The 21084-nt window shown below is 35.7% G+C and overlaps 1 protein-coding gene across 9 annotated transcripts in view; it reads left to right on the top strand.

The window, feature by feature from the left end:
* The window catches only part of LOC137249764 (reticulocyte-binding protein homolog 1-like), a 319862-nt gene that overhangs the window by 98666 nt on the left and 200112 nt on the right, over positions 1 to 21084 (top strand). The window contains exon 8 of one of the 9 annotated variants that reach the window (XM_067781635.1): positions 12389 to 13636. The exons of the other annotated variants lie outside the window; for them this stretch is intronic. Coding sequence (XP_067637736.1) covers positions 12389 to 13366 — 978 coding nt within the window. The 3' untranslated portion in view covers positions 13367 to 13636. Of the gene's footprint in view, positions 1 to 12388; positions 13637 to 21084 lie in introns of those variants that run through there. 9 annotated transcript variants of the gene reach the window in all.

Consider the following 21084-nt stretch of genomic DNA (forward strand, 5'->3'; position numbering starts at 1 on the left):
TAATAAGCAAATTGAGTCCTACACATAGGGCGTTCGTTAAGGTAGATCTCCCTAACATGCTGATCCAAAATTTTCTATAAATCCTTAAAGAGAAACGAACAGGCTAATTGGTCGATACGACGAGGGCAGTTGCTTGTGTTTCCCTGGCTTTGGTATGAATAATAATTTATCCTCTCACAATGTTCTCTTTAGCTATCCCTCTTAGATGGGCAGAAAATATACTAAAATTAGATTTGAAAAACAAGTTAATTGTTGGTATTTTAAGATGCAAAAATGCCTACAAACAAATATCGACTTGTTCTCTTTTTCGCACATAAAATGCAAGTGAGCCAATCTGGGTTAATAAAATTTTTTTGTATTCACAGGGTCGTCCATATTCAAGATATATAACGTACTACTGCTACTACAATTGATTTTATATTTGACAATAAGTTGTCCCTATTATTTTTTCCAGCACTGTACAAATTATGTAAATTTTTTAGCTTTTTGTTGGAATTTGTAACTTGTGAGTAAATGTTTTTGATTGAACTTCCAAAATTTTAAATTGCATATGGGGTTTTCCATGCCAGTCTAACCTAATAATTGACTGTACTCTTCGAAAAAATTATATACAATTTCATTTATTTATTAAATGTTTTCTTCAAACCAACTGTGAGACATGTGTAGTATATCTTAAAATTTGTTTTTTGATGAATTTTCTAAAAAACATGCAAATAATAATTCATTAAGAATTTTTTTATTGAAAAATTTCCGTGGTATTTCCCAATTTTTTTTTTTTTATAAAAATGTAAAAGCACTGTAAGTAAAATAAAAAATTTTGGGCCTAGTGTTGTAATGGTGAAGTTGCGGGTTATGTTTTTAGAATTTTGTTTAATATTTTGGAAACTTTTATTATTGGAAACCAAAACTTTAATCGTAACACTAATCGTGTAACAGTATAATGATAGGCTATCATTTTTCCTTTGAATTCTTTAGTTGGTGAGGGCCGTTTTCTCATGTAAACATTAAGGTTTAACTGTCGACAAAAACATTTTTTATTAATAAAATGTGTGATTCTAGGGCACACAAATTTTCAAGTTCTCATGAGAAAACGGCTCTTAAGTATTTTTTTCCTGTCGATAATTTGGTATAAGATAATTAAAAAAATGCTTCATTTAGGATAAATTTTTTCTTTTAAGTTTAAATATTAATTTTTTTTAGTTTGTGGGTTTGGTACTTTAAATCTTTGCAACGCTAGATATTTTTTTTGCTTATTATGATAATTTGGTGAAAAATCTTTCATTAGGGATTTGATATTTTTTGTTTTTGAAGTTCAAATATTTACATTTTTTTGGTTTTTGGGTTGGGTTTTTTGGAATCTTGTATTTTTTGCACCGATAGATATTTTTTTACTTATTATAATAGACTGGTGGAAAAATTATTCATTAAGGATTTGATTGTTTTTTTTTTTCTATGTTTAAATTTTTATATATGTGTTTATGGGTTCTAGATTGGGATATTTTAGATTCTCAATTTTTTTGCATCGGTCGATTGTTTACATATGTGACCCGGTCTATGAAAAGGTGACTTATGACTCAAAAAAGAAATTGCGAGAAACAGCTGTTAACAGCTGTGTTATGATTTCATTGTTGTTTTTTTATTAATGGAAATTTATTTAAATTTTGAATTTATTAAATTTTATTTTGATTTTTTTTATGGCTTCTGAGAAATTAATTCTATAAGGCTCACTTGCAGAACGGCAAATATATGTATGAGTTTAACCTTTTATGGCAGTTTAACTCTGAGTTAAAAAGATAACTTTCCGTTGGGCTTAATTGTTTTTTTTTTTTTTGCTTAGTTTTATGGAAAGTAAAAACATCGACTTAAACAATATTTGTATTTTTCGATTGTTTATAAAAAATCATAATAATACTCACGGAAATACGAATATTAAGTCCGGTTATGGAGTATAGTTATTCATTTTCCAAATAAATTGGATAATTTCATTAGTGTTAAGTAATTTGTATAGTAATTTGTTTCCGGGAGAGTATTTATGAAAATCAGTTATATTGATGAAAAGTAACTAAATTTTTAATGAAATATTTTTTGAATGATTTTAAAGGAAAATTATTTTTAAAAAATGTATAAATAGCCTAATCGGACTTTTTAATAAGTTACAAAAATGTATGCTGTTCACAAAATACAGAATTTTTAAAAATTTTACATGTTTGGAAAAGGAAATAAAAAAATAAAACCATTGAGACCTTTGCCCAAATGTCAGCGAAATCAGAGGTACAATATCCATACTCTTTTTTTTAATAAGTAAATCTTATTTGACTTGGCATTTTTTTCGGACTCGTATTTTCTTTTTCAATAAATATCTAAAATAGAAGGTTAAACGTTAATAAAAACTCCCAATTAAAATTTATTGATTGGAATTATTACATTTTGGTACGAGGCTCCAAAACTCCTTTTGTTTATGCAAACATTTATGTTTTTATACAAATTCTAAGATTAAGCTAAAAATATTTTTTGAAACATTTTCCAATTATTTAAGTATATGTACATACACTCACATGTCGAAGATTAATCACAATTTCAGACTGCATATTCTGAAGCAAAATGTGGAATACAATTGACGTATGTTCCACATTTTGCTCAATTATATTTGCAAACAATTGGCAAAACAAAAAAAAATATACATCCACACACGCAGATTAGATTTCATATGTGTATATAAAACATTTTATTAGCCAAGATGAACAAGTTGGTGTGCTGGCCTTAAATTGTTTCGAAAGTTTTAGTTATTGTTTGGATTTGCTTGGTGCATATAAACATTTATTTGGTGAAATCACAAAAAAATTTGTTTCCTTCCACAAGTATGTATTTAAAAGTACTGTAACGAATCTTCTAAAATCGTCGAGAATTCTGCGCCTTCTGTTATAGTTCGAATCACTGAACAGTCGAATAATCAAACGCAAATGTTCTGTATATAAACTGCACTTTATTCACAGCACTACTACGGTAGTTTATCTTCGCGATTCATTGTATTCGCGTACTTCACTTATAGCGTGCTAAAATCAAAATGATTGACCATCACTTGTACTGCGCCGCTTTTACACTCAGTTGCCTCGTTACCTATTTTTCCCCAGAGAAATTGCTAATATTCGCAACTACTACTGCAACTCATTGAAGGAAAAAAGCAGTTTTATCGTTGTTCTTTTCATATCAGTACATTTTTATTAGGATTTTAAAGAGTAAACATTCTCAAAAATTCACCTTTACCTTGTGGAATTTTCGCTCAATCGAAAAAGGTTCAATGCAACCTTGCGTTTCTTGTAATCACTAATCAGCTAATTCAAATTTGAATTAGCCGCCGATGGGAGAGGGCCACACATTTAACACTTAAACGTATTTTTAGAAGGTCAAATGTTTGTGTAGTCACGCAATTTCGCACCACAGATTTAATGACTACCTGCCAAATGATTGTTTTTTTGTGTTAACAGTGCTTCGCCGCATTCAATAGCTTGCGCTAGTTCGGAACTAATGTGACTCGTTGCATATACAGCAGTACAATAAACTGGCATAGAAAATAACAAAGTCAAAGGCAAAAACAAAGTTTTTCTTCTCCTACGCGTTTCGATACTATTAGGGTTATATTCAGGGAGTCAAATATATAAATATGTACATACATATATTATATGAAAGTAAAATTAAAACGAATAACGTTCAAACTACTACCAAGTTAGTAGTATCAACCGTTACCGTTAAAAGCATAGTGCGTTTAGTGCATTCGTTAGAATATCGCGAATATGTATCGAAATTGAACATAACGACTAGTTCAGGAAGTTCTAAGAACTACCTATACGTTTTTTAAAAATATATTAGCATTTTGTGCAAAACAAGTGTGATATCTTATTCGTCAACTGCCTGGCAGGATGTTCAAGATGGCTACAATATTTGCTGCGTTTTGACAGGATGTTCAATATGACGGCGCATAGGGCCGGCTATCTGCAGCAGAAAGAAATGGATTAAAAATGTGACCTCGATATTCAATTAGAAATCAGGTGATCGGTTCAATTTGTAATTTTCTCTCAATTCCGTCTATGCAAGTTAACACACTTGTCTTATCCACAATGAAGTTAAGCCTTCAACATCGAGAAAAACGAATACGAACGAAGAGCTACGTAATATAATATTGTACATTTGGCAAATAATCGCCATGTTACTTACAAAAGGTTGAGGAAACTCAGAGGATTATTCTGTGACACTGCCCGAATAACGGTTTTGTGCTTCAAGGAAGGTGGCCTAGTAAAGGACTAGCCAAGAAGCGGCCGCCCAAAAGACGTCCAGTTGAAGAATAATGTTCTGTCCTTAATTAGGAAAACCGATATATGTCAACAAGAAATGTAGCCAAACCCACACATGTGCAACACTGAAACAAAAAGCTGGTAAAATCAACTGAATTATGGTAAAATCCACCGATATTTCTGTCAATTTATCCATCGCAAGTTGCTGTTTGAATCAACTTCACACAAATTGTTGATTCTGAATTGAGTGTTCCTACATTCAAACCAACAAATAAAAAATGGTCCTGCAATGTAAGCTCTGTTAGAAAAAAATTAATATTTGCTGGGCGGCCCCGCACAGAACTTTTTTCCAATTGAAAAAAATACACTTTTCTAAAGAATCCGCTGTTGCTTTTTCCAGGTCTTGAACTCAGGATTTTTGTTACACGGTGGCCGCCTAGCCCCGCTCTATTAACTAACAATTATTAATGTCACCCGAAGAATACCAATGAAAGCTATTAAAATAACAGTCTTCCGCCAACTTTACAATAACAGTGGCTGTTGATATGACAGAGATCTCTGTGGTGCAATAGTCACAAGAACAAAGTAGTGAGCGCCGTGAGCTTAAGTTTCTCTTTAAAATTAGCTAATGTATTTGCATAATCTTGACAGCTGATCGCTGTTGAAATGACCAATAAAATCTGTTCTTTTAACAGAAAAATCAGTTAGATTGATTGAGAATCTGTAATTTTTACAGAATGTAGTTAACAGTTTTTCTTTAGTTGAAATAACTAAACAAATTTGTTTTCTTGACAAAAAACTCGGTTGAGTTAACCATAATGGGATAAATTTTATTTACTGAATGTCCGTTAATTCAAGAACAACGAACCTGATTTGATACTACTTCATTTGTTTGGTGAAGTCATACGAATTATGCAGAGAAATGACAATTAAATGTACAAAGAAACACTCAACAGGCGTCGGACCTCTATGCCAGGAATTGCCCGCGAACCCAGTTCTTAAAGAGAAATACTCAGAACTCACAGAAGAGGAACGCACTCTAGCTCAACTTCGATCTGGGCACTGTAACAGGTTAAACTCCCAGAATCAACCCCGACATAATGTAATGTGGCAAAAAAAGTTTAAAACGAAGTGTTACACAGACGTCTAAAAGCGTTTCCCTTGCACGTAAGCTCTATGAGACCAAATTGGCAAACACAAATTTTGTATGTGACTATGGACATTCGAACGTATTTGGCAATGGGCCTGAGCACGTTGTCATGTAGCCAATTCCACTGCTTGCAGTCTGGAGCGGGCATTCTTGTTTCTTTTGAAAAGTTTGGCAGAAAGGTTCTGATGTGGTCAGCTATATATAAATGCGGAAATATATCCACGCTGTTCTTTACGTGAAGGAGTACCTGCAAAAACGTGGTCTGATTTTCCTACGTCGTCATAATGGTCGGACTTGGCTCCAACACATACGCTCTTGTCACACAAAAGTGGCTCGAAGATAACAATGAACATTATGTTACGAAAAACTTCAATCCACCTAACGTGCCTGAGTTGCGGCAAATTGAGCTATATTAGGCTCTGATGAAAGCAAAACTATTGAAGATAGGGAAATCAACAAAAACCATTACAGAAGTAAAGAGAATGCGGCGAACAAAGCTTGGGCCCAATTCGTGTTTTCCGTGATCGAATCGACAGTTGTATGGAACAAGTTTACGTTACTGATAGAAGGTTTTGCGACATATCGTAATTTGTGGAAGATAGTATTCGATTGGACAAGAAAATGTAAAAAAATTATTAAAAAACAATGTCAGTAAAATATTTTCAAAAATAAAAAATATGGAAAATGTTCTTTCAAAAAACAAACAGGAATTGCGGCATGGAAAAGTGGTGAACTGCTGATGGTGATTCCTAAAGAATAGAACTAGAATTAATGGGCCTCCTTTGGTTGGCTTCAGTGCATTTTGTTATACACTCATCGGAAAACATCGCCCTTCATGGATGGATACGCAGTACTTTTGGAATGTACCGTGATGGTACGTCTAGGCTGTATCAGACAAGTTTGGACACAAATTTGTAACAAAGACCTCACCCAATGGAGAGCATGTTCTTAATGAAAAGTAGAGTTCTGATAGCAATAACACAGTATAACCTTGTAACTGAAGGGCTTCCTATTGTGGTGGACGTTCTTCACGAGTGGCATGCCTCTACTGCCAATTCCTTCCATAAATATGTAATATCTTGATTTTTTGATAGTGTCTCTGTCAACATGTCTCATGACACACACACACTGATTTTACACATAAAAACGTTTTCGCAAAAATGCGCCAACATAGCGAAGAAGTACCCGACTTTGGTTGACAAGGCCATGTCTGGAATTACCACTTAGGCGGAACATCTATGAGGTCTCTGTCCATTATTGCAGAGTAATCGAAAGCATTGTGGATAAGACAAGTGTAATTCTGCATAGACGTCAAAATTAAAAATAGAACCGATCACCTGATTTTAAATTGACTATCGTGGTCTCATTCTGTAACACTTTCTATCACCCGCCCGAAATCTATTTGTACTATGGCACTATTGTGAATATTTGCACTGCATTACCGGAAGTTACTACCATACGCTAGATGGCACCGCAAGCTGTAAGTTTTAATTGATTGATAGAACAGCCGATTTCTGTTGATATTTGATAAGATACTTTTATATTGGTTGCGCAAGATGCTCACGGGTTCGGCTCGTAAATATGTATTTCCATCCCAACAAAAACATAAATACAAACGAAAGTAACTGTTACCACTTAATGAGCAAGTTTTTAATTTGCAGAACGTTTCTTTATACAATTGAAACAATTCAAAAGCCCTAATCATACTGAAAATGGAATTTAATTCGGTCTTTTTCTAGTTTCCACCGGAATATGCGCTTGTTCCATATAAGGTAAGGCCACATTAGGCTGCACTACGCAGCACTGCACTGCACTACAAAATATTCTTTGCATGTATTCTTATGAGGCAATTCAGACCTAGCGTCAGCAGCACTGCGCGACCCGGCACAGCGCGGCAAATTTGACCAACTAGGTAAAAAAGCCGCGTTGGGAAGTGTCGCGCAGTGCTGCTGCCGCTAGGTGTGAATTGCCTCATAAGAATACATGCAAAGAATTTTGCACCATCTTTTTTCAATCTGGGCAAAAGAGTGTGGAACTATCCTTCCTCATATCTTGAGGATGAGATGTCTTGGACCCATAGCCACGACCTTTTTCTTTTCCTTTCCTCTTCTTCGCACAAAAATGAAATAATTACAGCTTCAAAAACTGTGTCGTCCATTTTGCAAACAAAAATAAACACAAACTTTTGCCGCAATGTGTCGCTCGATTGCCGCTTAATGTGAATTGCCAAAATATGTCGCTCTGTGAGGCGCCGCTGCCGCTACGTGTCACGCAGCGTAATGTGCGCGTACCTATAGTGATAGCAGTTCAGATATTTATTTAAGCATTGACTCGGAATTTCTTCTTATAAAGCTGGAAAGTAACAGCGAGGCAAAATCTTCACCAAAACAAGTTCAGAACAAAAGAAAAATCAAACCGAATGTCTGTGAAGATATAAGATGTGCATGCTCCTATACATTTACTGAAATTGATCGTGTAGCAATAAATAAACAGTTTTATGAAATGAGTAAACCGAAGCGAAGGGAGTGGCTGCTTTCGTGTATGAAACAAAAAACCATTAAGAGAAAAAGAAAAAATGTAATGAACAGTAAACGTTGTTGGACCTATGATTATTATATAAATTTCAATAATGCCAACGTGAAAGTATGCCAACATTTTCTATTAAATACGCTCAATATATCCCAAAATATGCTGATTCACTTACGAAAAACTCGTATGAATGCAGGAACGAACAATGAAACCCCGAAAATTCGCAGACCACATAATAAGACCGATGAAACAAAGATTGATGTTGCAAAAAAATTTCTAATGGAATATTTACCAAAAAAATATGAGAATATGCCAACATTGTATAAAATCTATAGTGAGTATTTGGGGAAAATCAATAAGGAGTGCGACAAACTATCATTACATGTCTTTCGTAAAATCGTGAAAAATCATACAGGAGCGAGATACGAAGCGCAATATTTAAATTTGGAGAGCGACAAATAAAACACAATGGCTCTTTACTAGAAACCATCGATGTTGTGTGTGAACCGACATTGAAAGTTTGTCATGTTATATACCTGGAGCCAGAGCTCTTATTTGCACGCAGTTTAACAGCACACACCTGCGCTGAAAATAAAAAAAGAGTACTGACAAATACTTACGCAGTGCTTCAAATGACCTCTGTAACATCATCACAAGTAACAAATCATGTATAGATATGCCTATGAACCAAACAAAATATTAATCGGTCGTGGGGTGCAATAAAGTTTGTTCATGCAAGAAGCGTGCAATGCAAAAGTTCGTCCGTCTCTTCTACTGAATGGGTTATGTGGGCAATATTTCGCTTCATCGACGTAGGATGGTCAATTCTGTGTAGTACAAGGCGGAAAGTGTGAATACCTTCTTTCATCCGCATTACATGGCATGGTGCTCGCCGTCGTTAACGCGTAGAGGCCCGTAAATCTTAGGAAGAACTTCTAATTCGAACACTCCCAGAGCTGCCGTCATCTGATGTTGTCATGTTCCATGCTTCTGCGCCATATAGCAGGACGCGTACGCTAACAGTGGCGGGGATGCCGATGCGGACATGCCCTGACTGTTTGATGACAGCAGCGCTTTAGACCCCAGCGGGTTAGGGGGTCACAATATACCCGCGGTAGGTATGCCTGTCGTAAGCGGCGGCTAAAATACCAGATTCAAGGGGCTGTGTAGCGCAACCCTTCAGGTTGCCAGCGCAATATATAGCTTCTCCAAACCCAATTGTCAACCTCACCTATCCGCGGCGAATCCTGTTTCACTAACAGACGAGGCTCTGGCGACTCCAAGTTCGCAATGGAACTTGGGGGTGGGGAGGGAGGGATGGCCTAAAGGTTTAATGTAGCCATATAAATCGTTACCGAGATGGTCGGGCTAGCACCTTAATGGTTCTGTGTTACCGGAGCGTACCGGATCTGTATCCGGCAAAGGACCATCACATCGATGACACTCCCCAAAGCCTTCGGAGAGTAACCTTATCGCTAAAACAACTACAACAAAAAGGAGCGCTTCAGTGCAGCTCCTTTGCGTACCCTCGAAGGTGGCTTTAAAATCGACGAAACGTCGTTGTGGACCCATTCTTTTTTCACGAGTTTTTCGACCGCATAATAAAAATCAGGTCAATAATAATAAGATCTAAAGCCGCATTGATAAGGTCCAATCAGCAGATTCACGGTGGGCTTCAATCATTCGCACAATCTACCTGTCAGGAACTTATGTGCGATATTATGGTCGTCCGAACATATTTTTCAAAGAAGGTGATGCATGCGCCTTACCAACTCCTCGCCGCCACATTTGAATAGCTCCGCAGGCAATCCATCAGTGCCTGCGGCCTTGTTTTTTTTTTCAATTTGGTTATTGCTATTCTGACTTCGTCATAATCGGGTGGGAGTACAATAATTTCATCATCGTCGATTGCGGGATCGAGTTCATCACCATATGCGGTACATCGCTGTCTCCACTAAGAGAGCAGAGAAGTGTTCTCTCCATAATCTAAGTACTCTATGGACATCGGTAACAAGTTCGCCGTTTTCGTACTTAAAGGAGCTTGCCCCGGACTTACCTTCCTGTCTGTCGCCGAATATTTGGTAAAATTGGCGTTATTCCTGGTGGCTAGCAGCTCAAGCTCTCAGCACTCGCGCCTTGCAACCTCTGATTTTCTTCCTGAAAAGGATTCTCGCTTGCCTTTTCAATTCACGGTAGCGTTCACACACTCTTCTTGTTGCGCCCGCTTGCAACGTAGGACGGTAGGCAGCGTCTTTTCTTGCGGTTGCAACACGGAATTCTTTATCGTGTCAGGTTTTTTTCCGGAAACCATTTTTCCCTCGAGAGTGGTACGAAGTGCTTTAGAGATACACTCACACTATTCCTACATTCCGTCGGGTTGACTTGTGCCCTCATAGAGCAGGTGTGGGAGTCGAGTTGCGAAATCATTGGCAGTCTCTTGTGATTACATTCTTTAAACGTCCATTTTGTGTTTTTTTTGTGCCTTGGCCACGCAGAGGCGGGCGAAGATTTTGGCTGCGACGAGATAATGGTGCGAATCAATATTTGTTCCTCGGACTGTACGCACATCTAAAACACTGAAGGCATTCCGTCCGTCCATCACAACGTGGTCGATCTGATTGCATGTGTTTAGATTGGGGTACAGCCATGTAACTGGATTTATATTTTTATATATGAGCCTCGTGCTGGATATGACCATGTTTCGGCGAAGTCGATCAGCCGCAGTCGTTACGAGAGGTTTCATTGTGTAGGCTGAAATTTCCGACTGTGGAGACAAAAAGACCTTCTTTGCCCACCTTGGCGGTGCTCGTATGTGCGTTCTAAACGTTCATAGAAAGCTTATTTCTCCTCTGTCGATGCATGGGGGCGCAGATGAATAATATTCTAAAAAGGTAGGCGTGAACGTCAGTACTTGGCGACAAAGTATCTCTCTCACCACGAATCCGACGCCGAAGTTACGCTCCAGTAAATAATACAATAATTAACAACTTTTTCCCTGCCTCGACTTGTCCATCGCATTTATTGGATGGCGGTGATGTCGGATTTTGCTTTGACGAGGACGTCAGCAAGTCGGGAATCTGCACCAATTCCATTTAGGCAACGGAGATTTCAGGTGCGTGACCTCAAATTAAAATCCTTTAAACCTTTGCGTATGTCTTCATCAGTTAGCGGTTGTCTTCTTATCCGAGGCTTTTTGGTTTTTTCCATTGGAGTGTGGTTTGACGTGACGAGCCGCTTGATCCAAAACAGACGCCCGCTGGCAGCCGCACCTTGTGCTAGACACTCGCTGCCTATGAAAATCCCCCAGCTAGCCCTTAAACCGAATATGTCAGAGTGGCCTAGCCAGATGGTCGCCCTCTCACATAAGCTTACCACCAAACGAATGATCAGTGGCTACCCAGAGAATATTTGGCCGCAAGCGCTTGGAAGTAATTAGGTTTTGGAACCGCATGCAAAAGAATCGCTTTGGGAATTCGCAGGTGAATGGCGATCAGAAGCTTTCTCCACTTGCGTGGATTTCTACACACCCTCATACGTCACTACGCCGCTAGTCAATAAATGCTGCACGACAACAGCGAAGCAAGCAGAGAATATTTCACACCCATATGACCTCACATACGCTACAGATTTACATGCATGTAGCCAAAACAACTATAAGATACAGAAACAAGTCATAAATAAACAACTATTCGAGACGGCTGTTCGCGAAAAGTCTAGACCCTGAGAGAAATAGGTGAACGAGGCAAACAGAGTATTAATGCAGCACAGTCTAAGTAATGGTTGTTATTGTAGCGATAAGGTTACTCCCGATGACTTTGGGGAGTGTTATCGATGTGATGGTCCTTTGCCGGATACATATCCGGTACGCTCGAGTAACACAGCACCATTACGGAGCTAGCCCGACCATTTCGGGAACGATTTATATGGCCACATTAAACCTTCAGGCCATCCCCCCTCCCCACCCCCAATTTCCATAGTCATTCAGTTTGATTTTAACACGCTATAACTGAAGTACGCGAGTAATTTAATCAGGAAGTACTACTACCATAGAAGTGATGTAAATAAATAACATATTGCTATATTGAAGATTTGAGTTTTTTTATCCAACAGTTCAGCGATTCGAAAGAATAATCAAGGATTTCCCAAAATTCGTCTCAATACTGTAATACAGTAAACACGAAACATCGGTGGGATTTCATTGAGTTTTCAAATAAAAATTTTAATATTAATTAATAATTGATATTGGCAAGGTTTGTAACATGCTTGGGCTATTAAAAGTACGCTTTAACTAAATTCGCGAAGACAGCTATGAGAATTTCGACCCGCATGTCACACTTGTTCATCAACCGTATAAGTTATTAATTTATAGATAATACATTTTTTTTTTTTTTGTTGTGATACTTTTTCTACATTTTAACAGATAATTACAGCGCCCAAAGCACCATCCAATCTACGAAAAGATAGCTCTTTATGTGATGACGATTTCATTAAGTTAGCTAAAGCATATGAAAGCCATCAAAACCTTTGGAACGATAATGAAATACAATATACCTTCAGTAATAGACGTCGTGAAACAATGACTAAATTGCTCGAAAATTTTAATAAAATGTCAGCGCTAAATTTAACGAAAGATGTTTTAGAAAAAGAAATTTCTCTAATAAGAAAAATTTGTTCAAGAGAAAAGAGAGAACAAGTATCGTGTAATCGAGAAAATGTGCCTTATGAACCCACATTTCCGCTCTATGAGCATATTGCTTTTTTAAAGAATTTTGTTTCTCCATTTGCATGTTTGGTATGCAAGGAAGTGTTAACCGGTTCACGAAAATATAAAATCCATGTAGCATCTCATAATGGTTCTGTACCTTATAAGTGTAGCATTTGCGAACATGGATTTAAAAGTCTTTCAAATCTAACAGTACATTTACGGCGTCACGCACAAGACTACATCTACAGTTGTAACTTTTGCAGTGTAACTTTTGCATCAACAACAAATTTAAAAAAGCACATGTACACTCACACTGGTTCTAAACTGCATGTGTGTCATATTTGTGGCAATAGTTATACTGATACAACTTCTTTAAAATATCACCTGCAACGGCATCAGCAACAAAAATACCATAAATGTCAAGTATGTAATAAAGCTTTTTCCACAGGACACAGATTAAAAATGCACCACAAGTCTGTTCACTTAAAAACGCGTGACGTCTTTTGTGATGTTTGCCACAAAGGATTTGCCACTAAAAAGCATCTGCGTCAGCATAAACAAATTCATAGTTTAATAAAAAAATATGTATGTAAAATTTGTGGAAAACAGTATGCACAAAGCCCGAGCCTAAGCGCACATATGAAGGGGTCACATGGAGTTGCGCTATCAGCAGTTAAAAGAAATGCCTTATAATAATAAAATAATAAAATAATATTTAGTGTTTTAGTTTATGGTAGAAAATCGTAATCAAAAGTGAAAAAAACATTGTTTGCTATATAGGTTGTCAGCTTAAATTGAGGTTATGTTACGAATCAAGTGGAAGGGAGTAAAAGAAGGCAGTCAAGTGGAATGAAATGAAGAACAGCGGAAGAGCCGAGTTGCATTGCATCAATTGCATTCAATCTTTATATCAATATTAAAATTAAATGTAGAAAATATAACTAAATACTTGAATATGTCCAAGCACTTTCGTTTAATTTCTGCAAATAAAATGTCCTTAATGCTATATATTCCAAAATTATCACAGGTTACGGTAAAGTTTCACACTCAATTCTAAAGTTAAGACTTGACCTCATGGACTTTCCATCTACCTTTTTGAATTGGATATTGTCTTGCTTATGTCAAAAAAATCAAAAGATGATCTTTAAGAATAAAGCGTCAAAGTTTGTCATTGTTCCACCTGATGTTTCACAAGGAAGTCACAATGGAACTATCTTACTCTTTTTGTTTACTCTTTATGATCTCCTTAGTATTCTGCATCATTCTAAGCCGATGGTGTTAAGTTTGTATACGTATCCAAATGCCAGTGGATAGATTATGCCTTCAGGCCAACCTAAATAGCCTGGTTGACTGATGCTCTGTGACCGCCATGTTACTTAACTTGAAGAAATCGAAGTTGTTATGTTTTAGTCGGAAATCGTTTCGTTTTCATAATTACATTATACTTACTTACTTAAATGGCGCTTAAGGGTTGGCCAGAAAATGATTATGAGACAAAATTATTGATTCAAAATTCTGAGTTACAAAATACTGTATGTTAAAATTCCGTTTTCAATATTCTGTTTTTCATAATCTAATACATAAAATTCTTGTGTCACGGTGTTAGAGGCTTAACTCCTCCGAAACGGCTGAACCGATTCTCATGAAATTTTGTGAGCATATTGGGTAGGTCTGAGAATCGGCCAACGTCTACCTTTTTTTCGCTGCGTACCTAGGGTCTTGAGTTCAAAACGTGGACCCGGGTACCCCTAGAATGTGTTTATACAATATGGATATCAAATAAAAGCTGTTGATTAGTGCTATAGTACAGGATAATTTTCATACAACTGGGAGGCTAGGGCCCAAAACGTGGACCCGGGTACCCCTAGAATATGTTTATTCAATATGGATATCAAATGAAAGCTGTTGATGAGTGCTATAGTACAGGATAATTTTCATACAACTGGGAGGCTAGGGTCTCGAGATATAGCCCAAAACGTGGACCCGGGTACCCCTAGAATGTGTTTATATAATATGTACATATATCAAATGAAAGCTGTTGATGAGTGCTATAGTACAGGATAATTTTCATACAACTGGGAGGCTAGGGTCCCGATATATAGCCCAAAAAGTGGACCTGGGTACCCCTAGAATGTGTTTATACAATATGGATATCATATGAAAGCTGTTGATGAGTGCTATAATACAGAGTAAGCTTTACACCGCTGAGTAGACTAGGGTATCGAGATATAGGCCCAAACATGGACCCGGATACCCCTAGAATGTGTGCACCGAAAGAAAAGTCTCATGTAAAATTAACATTTCTGCATTATCAATTCCACATTTCGGCGAAAAATGTCATCTTAACGTTGAAAATGATAGAATCAGCAGGTTTCACGTTAAATTGATATGATAACTATTAAATCAACATTGTCATGTATTACATTGTCATATCAATTTCTCATGTTAATAATACATTTTACCATTTAACATTTAAAATGATCAAAGTAACAGCTTTCACGTCAAATTGATATGATAACTATTAAATCAACATTGTCATGTATTACATTGTCATATCAATTTCTCATGTTAATAAAACATTTCACCAAAGTAACAGCTTTCACGTCAAATTGATATGAAAACTGTTAAATCAGTCTTTCATGTTAATAAAACATTTCACCATCTAACATTGAAAATTATCAAAGTAACAGCTTTCACGTCAAATTGATATGAAAACTGTTAAATCAGTCTTTCATGTTAATAAAACATTTCACCATCTAACATTGAAAATTATCAAAGTAACAGCTTTCACGTCAAATTGATATGAAAACTGTTAAATCAGTCTTTCATGTTAATAAAACATTTCACCATCTAACATTGAAAATTATCAAAGTAACAGCTTTCACGTCAAATTGATATGAAAACTGTTAAATCAGTCTTTCATGTTAATAAAACATTTAACAGAATATTTATTAAAAAACGTTCTATAGAAAATCGAATTAAATCGTTTTGTACGTTGTGTATAAGTATAAATATATATAAGTGAGTATTGATTAAAGAACAAGACATTAAATAAAAGTGTAAATGAGTGATAATTGCTTGCTACTTGGCGAAAACGTTTCGCTGGCAATGAATAACGCTGGGCAGGAATTCTTTCTAGAAGAAAGACTTCTGCAAATTTCTGAAAATACAGAGATTGTGACGCAAGGTGCTCCGTGACAAGTTTTATGGTAATGGTTTATCTTATTTATATTAAAAATCTTTTGTAACTAATCATGTTTAAACTGACCCAAATAAAGCTTATGGAATCACATATGACCGGTTAAAGTACATAAACTGTGACGACTTGGCGTTGGCATTCCCAGGCAACGAAAATATAGGTTATAGAGCAGAACTTAGGGAAAAAATTGGGCTTTGGAAACACAAGAACGTAATATATTTTTCTATAAAGTTTTAAATAGTATATTGTGTTTTAATATTAACCATTTTCTGTTTTAGTTTCCAGAAGAATCTCTTTGGACTCTTAGTATGAACTCAAATGTACAAAATTGGCTTGAAAATCAGCCTCTCCACTCACCAGCTAGCAATTCCAATTCGGTGAAAGTTACGGTAAGGGTTGATTGGAAGCTGTGGATACTCTTTAAACTTCATTTTCTTGCAGAATGTAACTGACATGGTGAAAAACTCAAAAAGCGGCCAATCTCTACTAAGCTTGTATATAATGAAGAAAAAGTTGGATATGCATGATAGAAAAAGATTGCTTAACATTATTGTGGAAAACTTCAAATTAGTCAACTTTAAGGGGACGACGTATAAAAAGGGCTATTTTTTAACAAAACCTACTGAAGAAGTCATTGAACTATATGAAATAAAAGAAATTGTTATTAGTGTCAATAATAAGGCTTACTTTCTGGTCTATAAACATGAAATTATTGGATTCTTAGAGCACTATCAATCGTACAAAGTTGGTTGTAAAAAGAATGTTATTGAATTAAAAAATGTTGAATTTTTTACAAGTCCACCTATTCATTTGTACTACATTAACGAAGGAACTCCTGTCATTAGAAATAAGAATTTTTTTTTTCCTGTTTATTCATTAAAAAAATATGTAAACAAGTGCCTATTTATTATAAAAAAATAAATTTTATTGAATTGAAAAATAATAATAAATATACTAAAAATAATTTTAATTTGATCTGATCTTCATTTCAAATCAACAGTTTTTAATGTATATTTAACGTTACTTTCACGTAAGTATAATTTCCAATTAACATTTTTAAAATGTTGTTTCAACGTTGCTCTACGTGAGTATTACATAAATATTATGTTAATTATGCATGAGTATCATATCAATAATACATTATCGTCATGTTAATTGTACGTGTTTCATGTACATATACATAAATATCATGTTAATTATACATGAGTATCATATCAATAATATATGATCGTCATGTTAATTGTACGTGTTTCATGTACATATATATAAATATCATGTTAATTATACATGAGTATCATATCAATAATACATGATCGTCATGTTAATTGTACGTGTTTCATGTACATATACATAAATATCATGTTAAGTATACATGAGTATCATATCAATAATACATGATCGTCATGTTAATTGTACGTGTTTCATACACATAAATTTCACGTAAAAATGATAGAGTCGAAATGATAAAATTAACATTTTTTCTTTTTTCATTTCAGTTGAGAATTGTAAACAAAAAATGTTAACTTTACGTGGTTTTTAGTATTTTTTTGGTTCAGTGTGTGTATTATGGATATCAAATGAAAGCTGTTGCTGAGAGCACTAAAGTTCATTGTGATATTCGATTTAGTCGCATCAACCTGGCAAAACTGATAAATATGCATGCGAAGCCGAAATAAAGACAAGAATTAATAATACCCACATACCTATTTACATACGTCCTATTCGACTTTCCTGAAATTTCGTATATAAATTTGCCTATATTAGTATTTACGATGCTTTTTTCCGGGAAGTATACCATAGACGGACTGGGAATGGGATTAGGACTAGGACTGGGACTGAGACTGAGACTCGGAGTGGGCTGGGACTGAGACTCGGAAAGGGACTGGAACAAAATACATACCACCCTCTGGGACTGTCAATAAGAGATGAAGAAGAATGAGAAAAAATTGAGAGAAGAGAAAAGAGAGAAGGAGACTGAGAAAGAGATAGAATGCGACGAAGATGGAGATAGATGAAGCGAAAAAGACGGAGGGAGGAGTGAATAAAAAGATTAGGAAAAAGTGTAGAGGGGTAGGGCAGAGTTAGACGGAAAAAGCTTATTAAAATGTATGTAGATAGACCAAATTTAGGGCAGAACAACGTCTGCCGGGTCTGCTAGTTCTGTATAAAAAAATTCTGGACAGTCAAAACTCGGTTTTTCAAAATGTTGTATTGAAAAATCGGAAAAGCATATGGTATGGATAAAGAAAAAAAGTGCGCACTTTTTTCTTTATCCATATGCTTTTCCGATTTTTCAATACAGCATTTTTAAAAACAAAAACAAACTTAGGCGAGACTTCTAGTGAAAATAAATTTGTATTTCACCACAAACTAAAAAAATATGTATAAATTACTAAACAAAATATACAAATATACATGGCACACAAATTAATATAGAGACAAAATGTCTCAATTGTGTTGTTAGTGTAGAAATGAGAAAAACTGAATTAAGCATGAAAACAAATACCAGCAGGATGGCCTAGTGGTTAAAGGCTACTGCAGTTTCACCATGTGATTCACGGTTCGAATCCCGGTGAAACCTTTGACAACATTACAAAATTGCCTGATGATGATTACGTTGGCGGTTTTCGAAATGGTTCCATAGCAATATGCCAGTAAATGTTTCATTCTTTTCAGTTTCTCTTAGAAAACATAATAATTGAAATTCAATTATTATAAGCCGGTGTTGAGCTCATGAATTCTTAAATATAAGTATAAACTGAACACACCATTAAACAAACATTCACAAAATATATGTATTTCGCCTTGTCATATCAGAATATGAAACTAATTTGCAGTTTAGTGTACCATTAATAAATACTTGAGTGTTGTCGTTAATTTACATTCGTTCATTTATATATATATCATGTTATTGTAAGCTTTGCAAAAATCACCAGACCTACGATAAGAGTAAATAAGAATAGAAACATAAAAACATAACTGTGAGTACTTTGTTTTTATTTTTCGTTTATAGCATATGGGAATGCTTTGCTTAGAGAGTTTGCTTTTCCATTGATAGTATCTGATCAGCGTGATTACTTGAAGGTTAAAAATATTAAATAATTTAACTTTTCTGTGTTCCCAGTGAAACTAACATGGCAAACGTGTCTCTAGTTAAATCAAATAAAGGAAAGGAAATGGTATGTGTTGACGGATTTCGTTATTATCTTGAGCGGTCCAAAAAAAAAAAATCATTTAATTGGGCCTGCTCCAAAAGAGTACAATATAAATGTCGTTCCCGCGTTATCACAAAATTTACTGAAAACCTGCATCATATCATTAAGCATTCTAAATGTCACTCACATGAACCTTTTGCCGATAGCCTTAACGTAGTAAAACCAAATAATTTGGTGAAAAAGCTAGCGAAAAAAAGTTTATTAAATACATGCCAAATAATCCAGAAATCTGTTGTTGAAACACCCACCCAGAGCCAGGATTACTTACCAAGAACCGCAGCTCAAAAAAGAAAAATAAACAGAATCAGAAGGTCAACGTCAATCCTTCATGAGACGAGATCGCTAGAAGAAATAGATATACCATTCAGTTTGTATGTTACGGAAAACGAACATTTCATTTTATCTGAAAAACACGTTCAAAATGAATTAATAATAATATGCGGCACTAAATCATCAATAGAATTACTTGATAAAAGCGACTTTTGGATTATGGGTGAAATTTTCGACGTGGTGCCTTCTATAATGCGACAACTTTTCTCGATACATGGCCGTGTTGAAGGTTTTCTGTACATATAAACTTCATTTCTACATACATACATATATTACCTATAAAGTAAATTGTTTTTGAATTACACATTTGATTCTTAAAAATCAGAATATGAGTGCCTTATTTTCAACAATAAAAACAACCAGAATTTTTTGTCTAAAATTATTTGGAAACCAGAATTTTACTTTCCAGGATTATGACCCTTCGTCATTATGTCCATCCAGAATTTTGGAATACAGAATTTTGATTCGAAATTATTAATTCGCGCAGAATTTTTTTTAGTTTTTGCCAGAATTTTGACCCAAAATCATTTTGAAGTACAGACTTTAGTCACTATCCTGGCGCTTAACCGTTTAAACGGGTTTGGCCGTCCAACAAGGGGCGCCAGTCGCTTCTTGCTCTGCCAACTGGCGCCAATTGGTCACACCAAGGTAGTTTAAATTTCTATTGATAGTCATAAGTAAGACCAAATGAACCTTACTCAGGTTATGCTACACCTCACATTTTTAGAAATTTCACGCGCCCAGCGCTTTTATTTAATTGTCTTACCAACGTCCCATATTGTTTTCAATAAAACCGTTTAACTTAAACATTTTTTTAATTATTTTATTTTGTGTGCATATAGTAGGTTGGGTACGATAAGTTACTTATAGAGCATGATTTTTGGATTTTTGGAGAGAGGACTTTACTTTTCAGTTGCCTACCTACCCTCAGCTCAAAGGAATTGATATACCTAGGATAAAAAGTTCTCCATAGAGGGCCCACAGATAGAGGTATTTACTCAGAAAATCCTACGTAAGGGGAAATCTAGCAATCAATTTTCATGGGACAGCACCGACGTAATGCCACAAAGGGGGGAAAAAATAATAATCTTAACACTTTCGTTATATAAATGGTTCAAAGCGCAGCAGAAAATGTAACCTTAAACACTGACATATTGTTGATGAATTGTGATTTTGAAATTTTAAGACGCTTATCAAAAACACGCTGAGAGGTAGCAGTTCCTTGAATGTTCTTTCCATTTGGCACACTTGTGGCTATTTACAAGCCGCATAATGTCAAAGTTGCGATTCCCAAAGTCAAGATGTCTCGCAAGGTCACGTTCTCTTGCTAGGGATGCAGCTTCAGCCAGAAAGTATAGTATGATTTCAGTTAATCTACCGGCCGGGATGAAGAGTGTCAAAGCCGAAGTGATGACATAGCAGAACGCGTGGTCGCCTTGTCGGACATCACCCGGAATAAGAAGAGCAGCGAAAGATTTGTAATCTTCCCAGCCAGCTTTTAATAAAAACTGATCGCTGCCACGGCCAAGGCATAAACTGCATTGGACTAATGTCGCGATTATAAATATTGCTAGCTGGCATACGGAGCATGTTGTGTGGTGGTCCAGGAATTTATGACTCCATCTTAAGACAGTGCGTTGTTGTTGTTGTTGTTGTAGCAGTGCTTC

This window comes from Eurosta solidaginis, chromosome 4, assembly GCF_040869045.1.
Source record: "Eurosta solidaginis isolate ZX-2024a chromosome 4, ASM4086904v1, whole genome shotgun sequence".
In the NCBI taxonomy this organism is placed as follows: domain Eukaryota; kingdom Metazoa; phylum Arthropoda; class Insecta; order Diptera; family Tephritidae; genus Eurosta; species Eurosta solidaginis.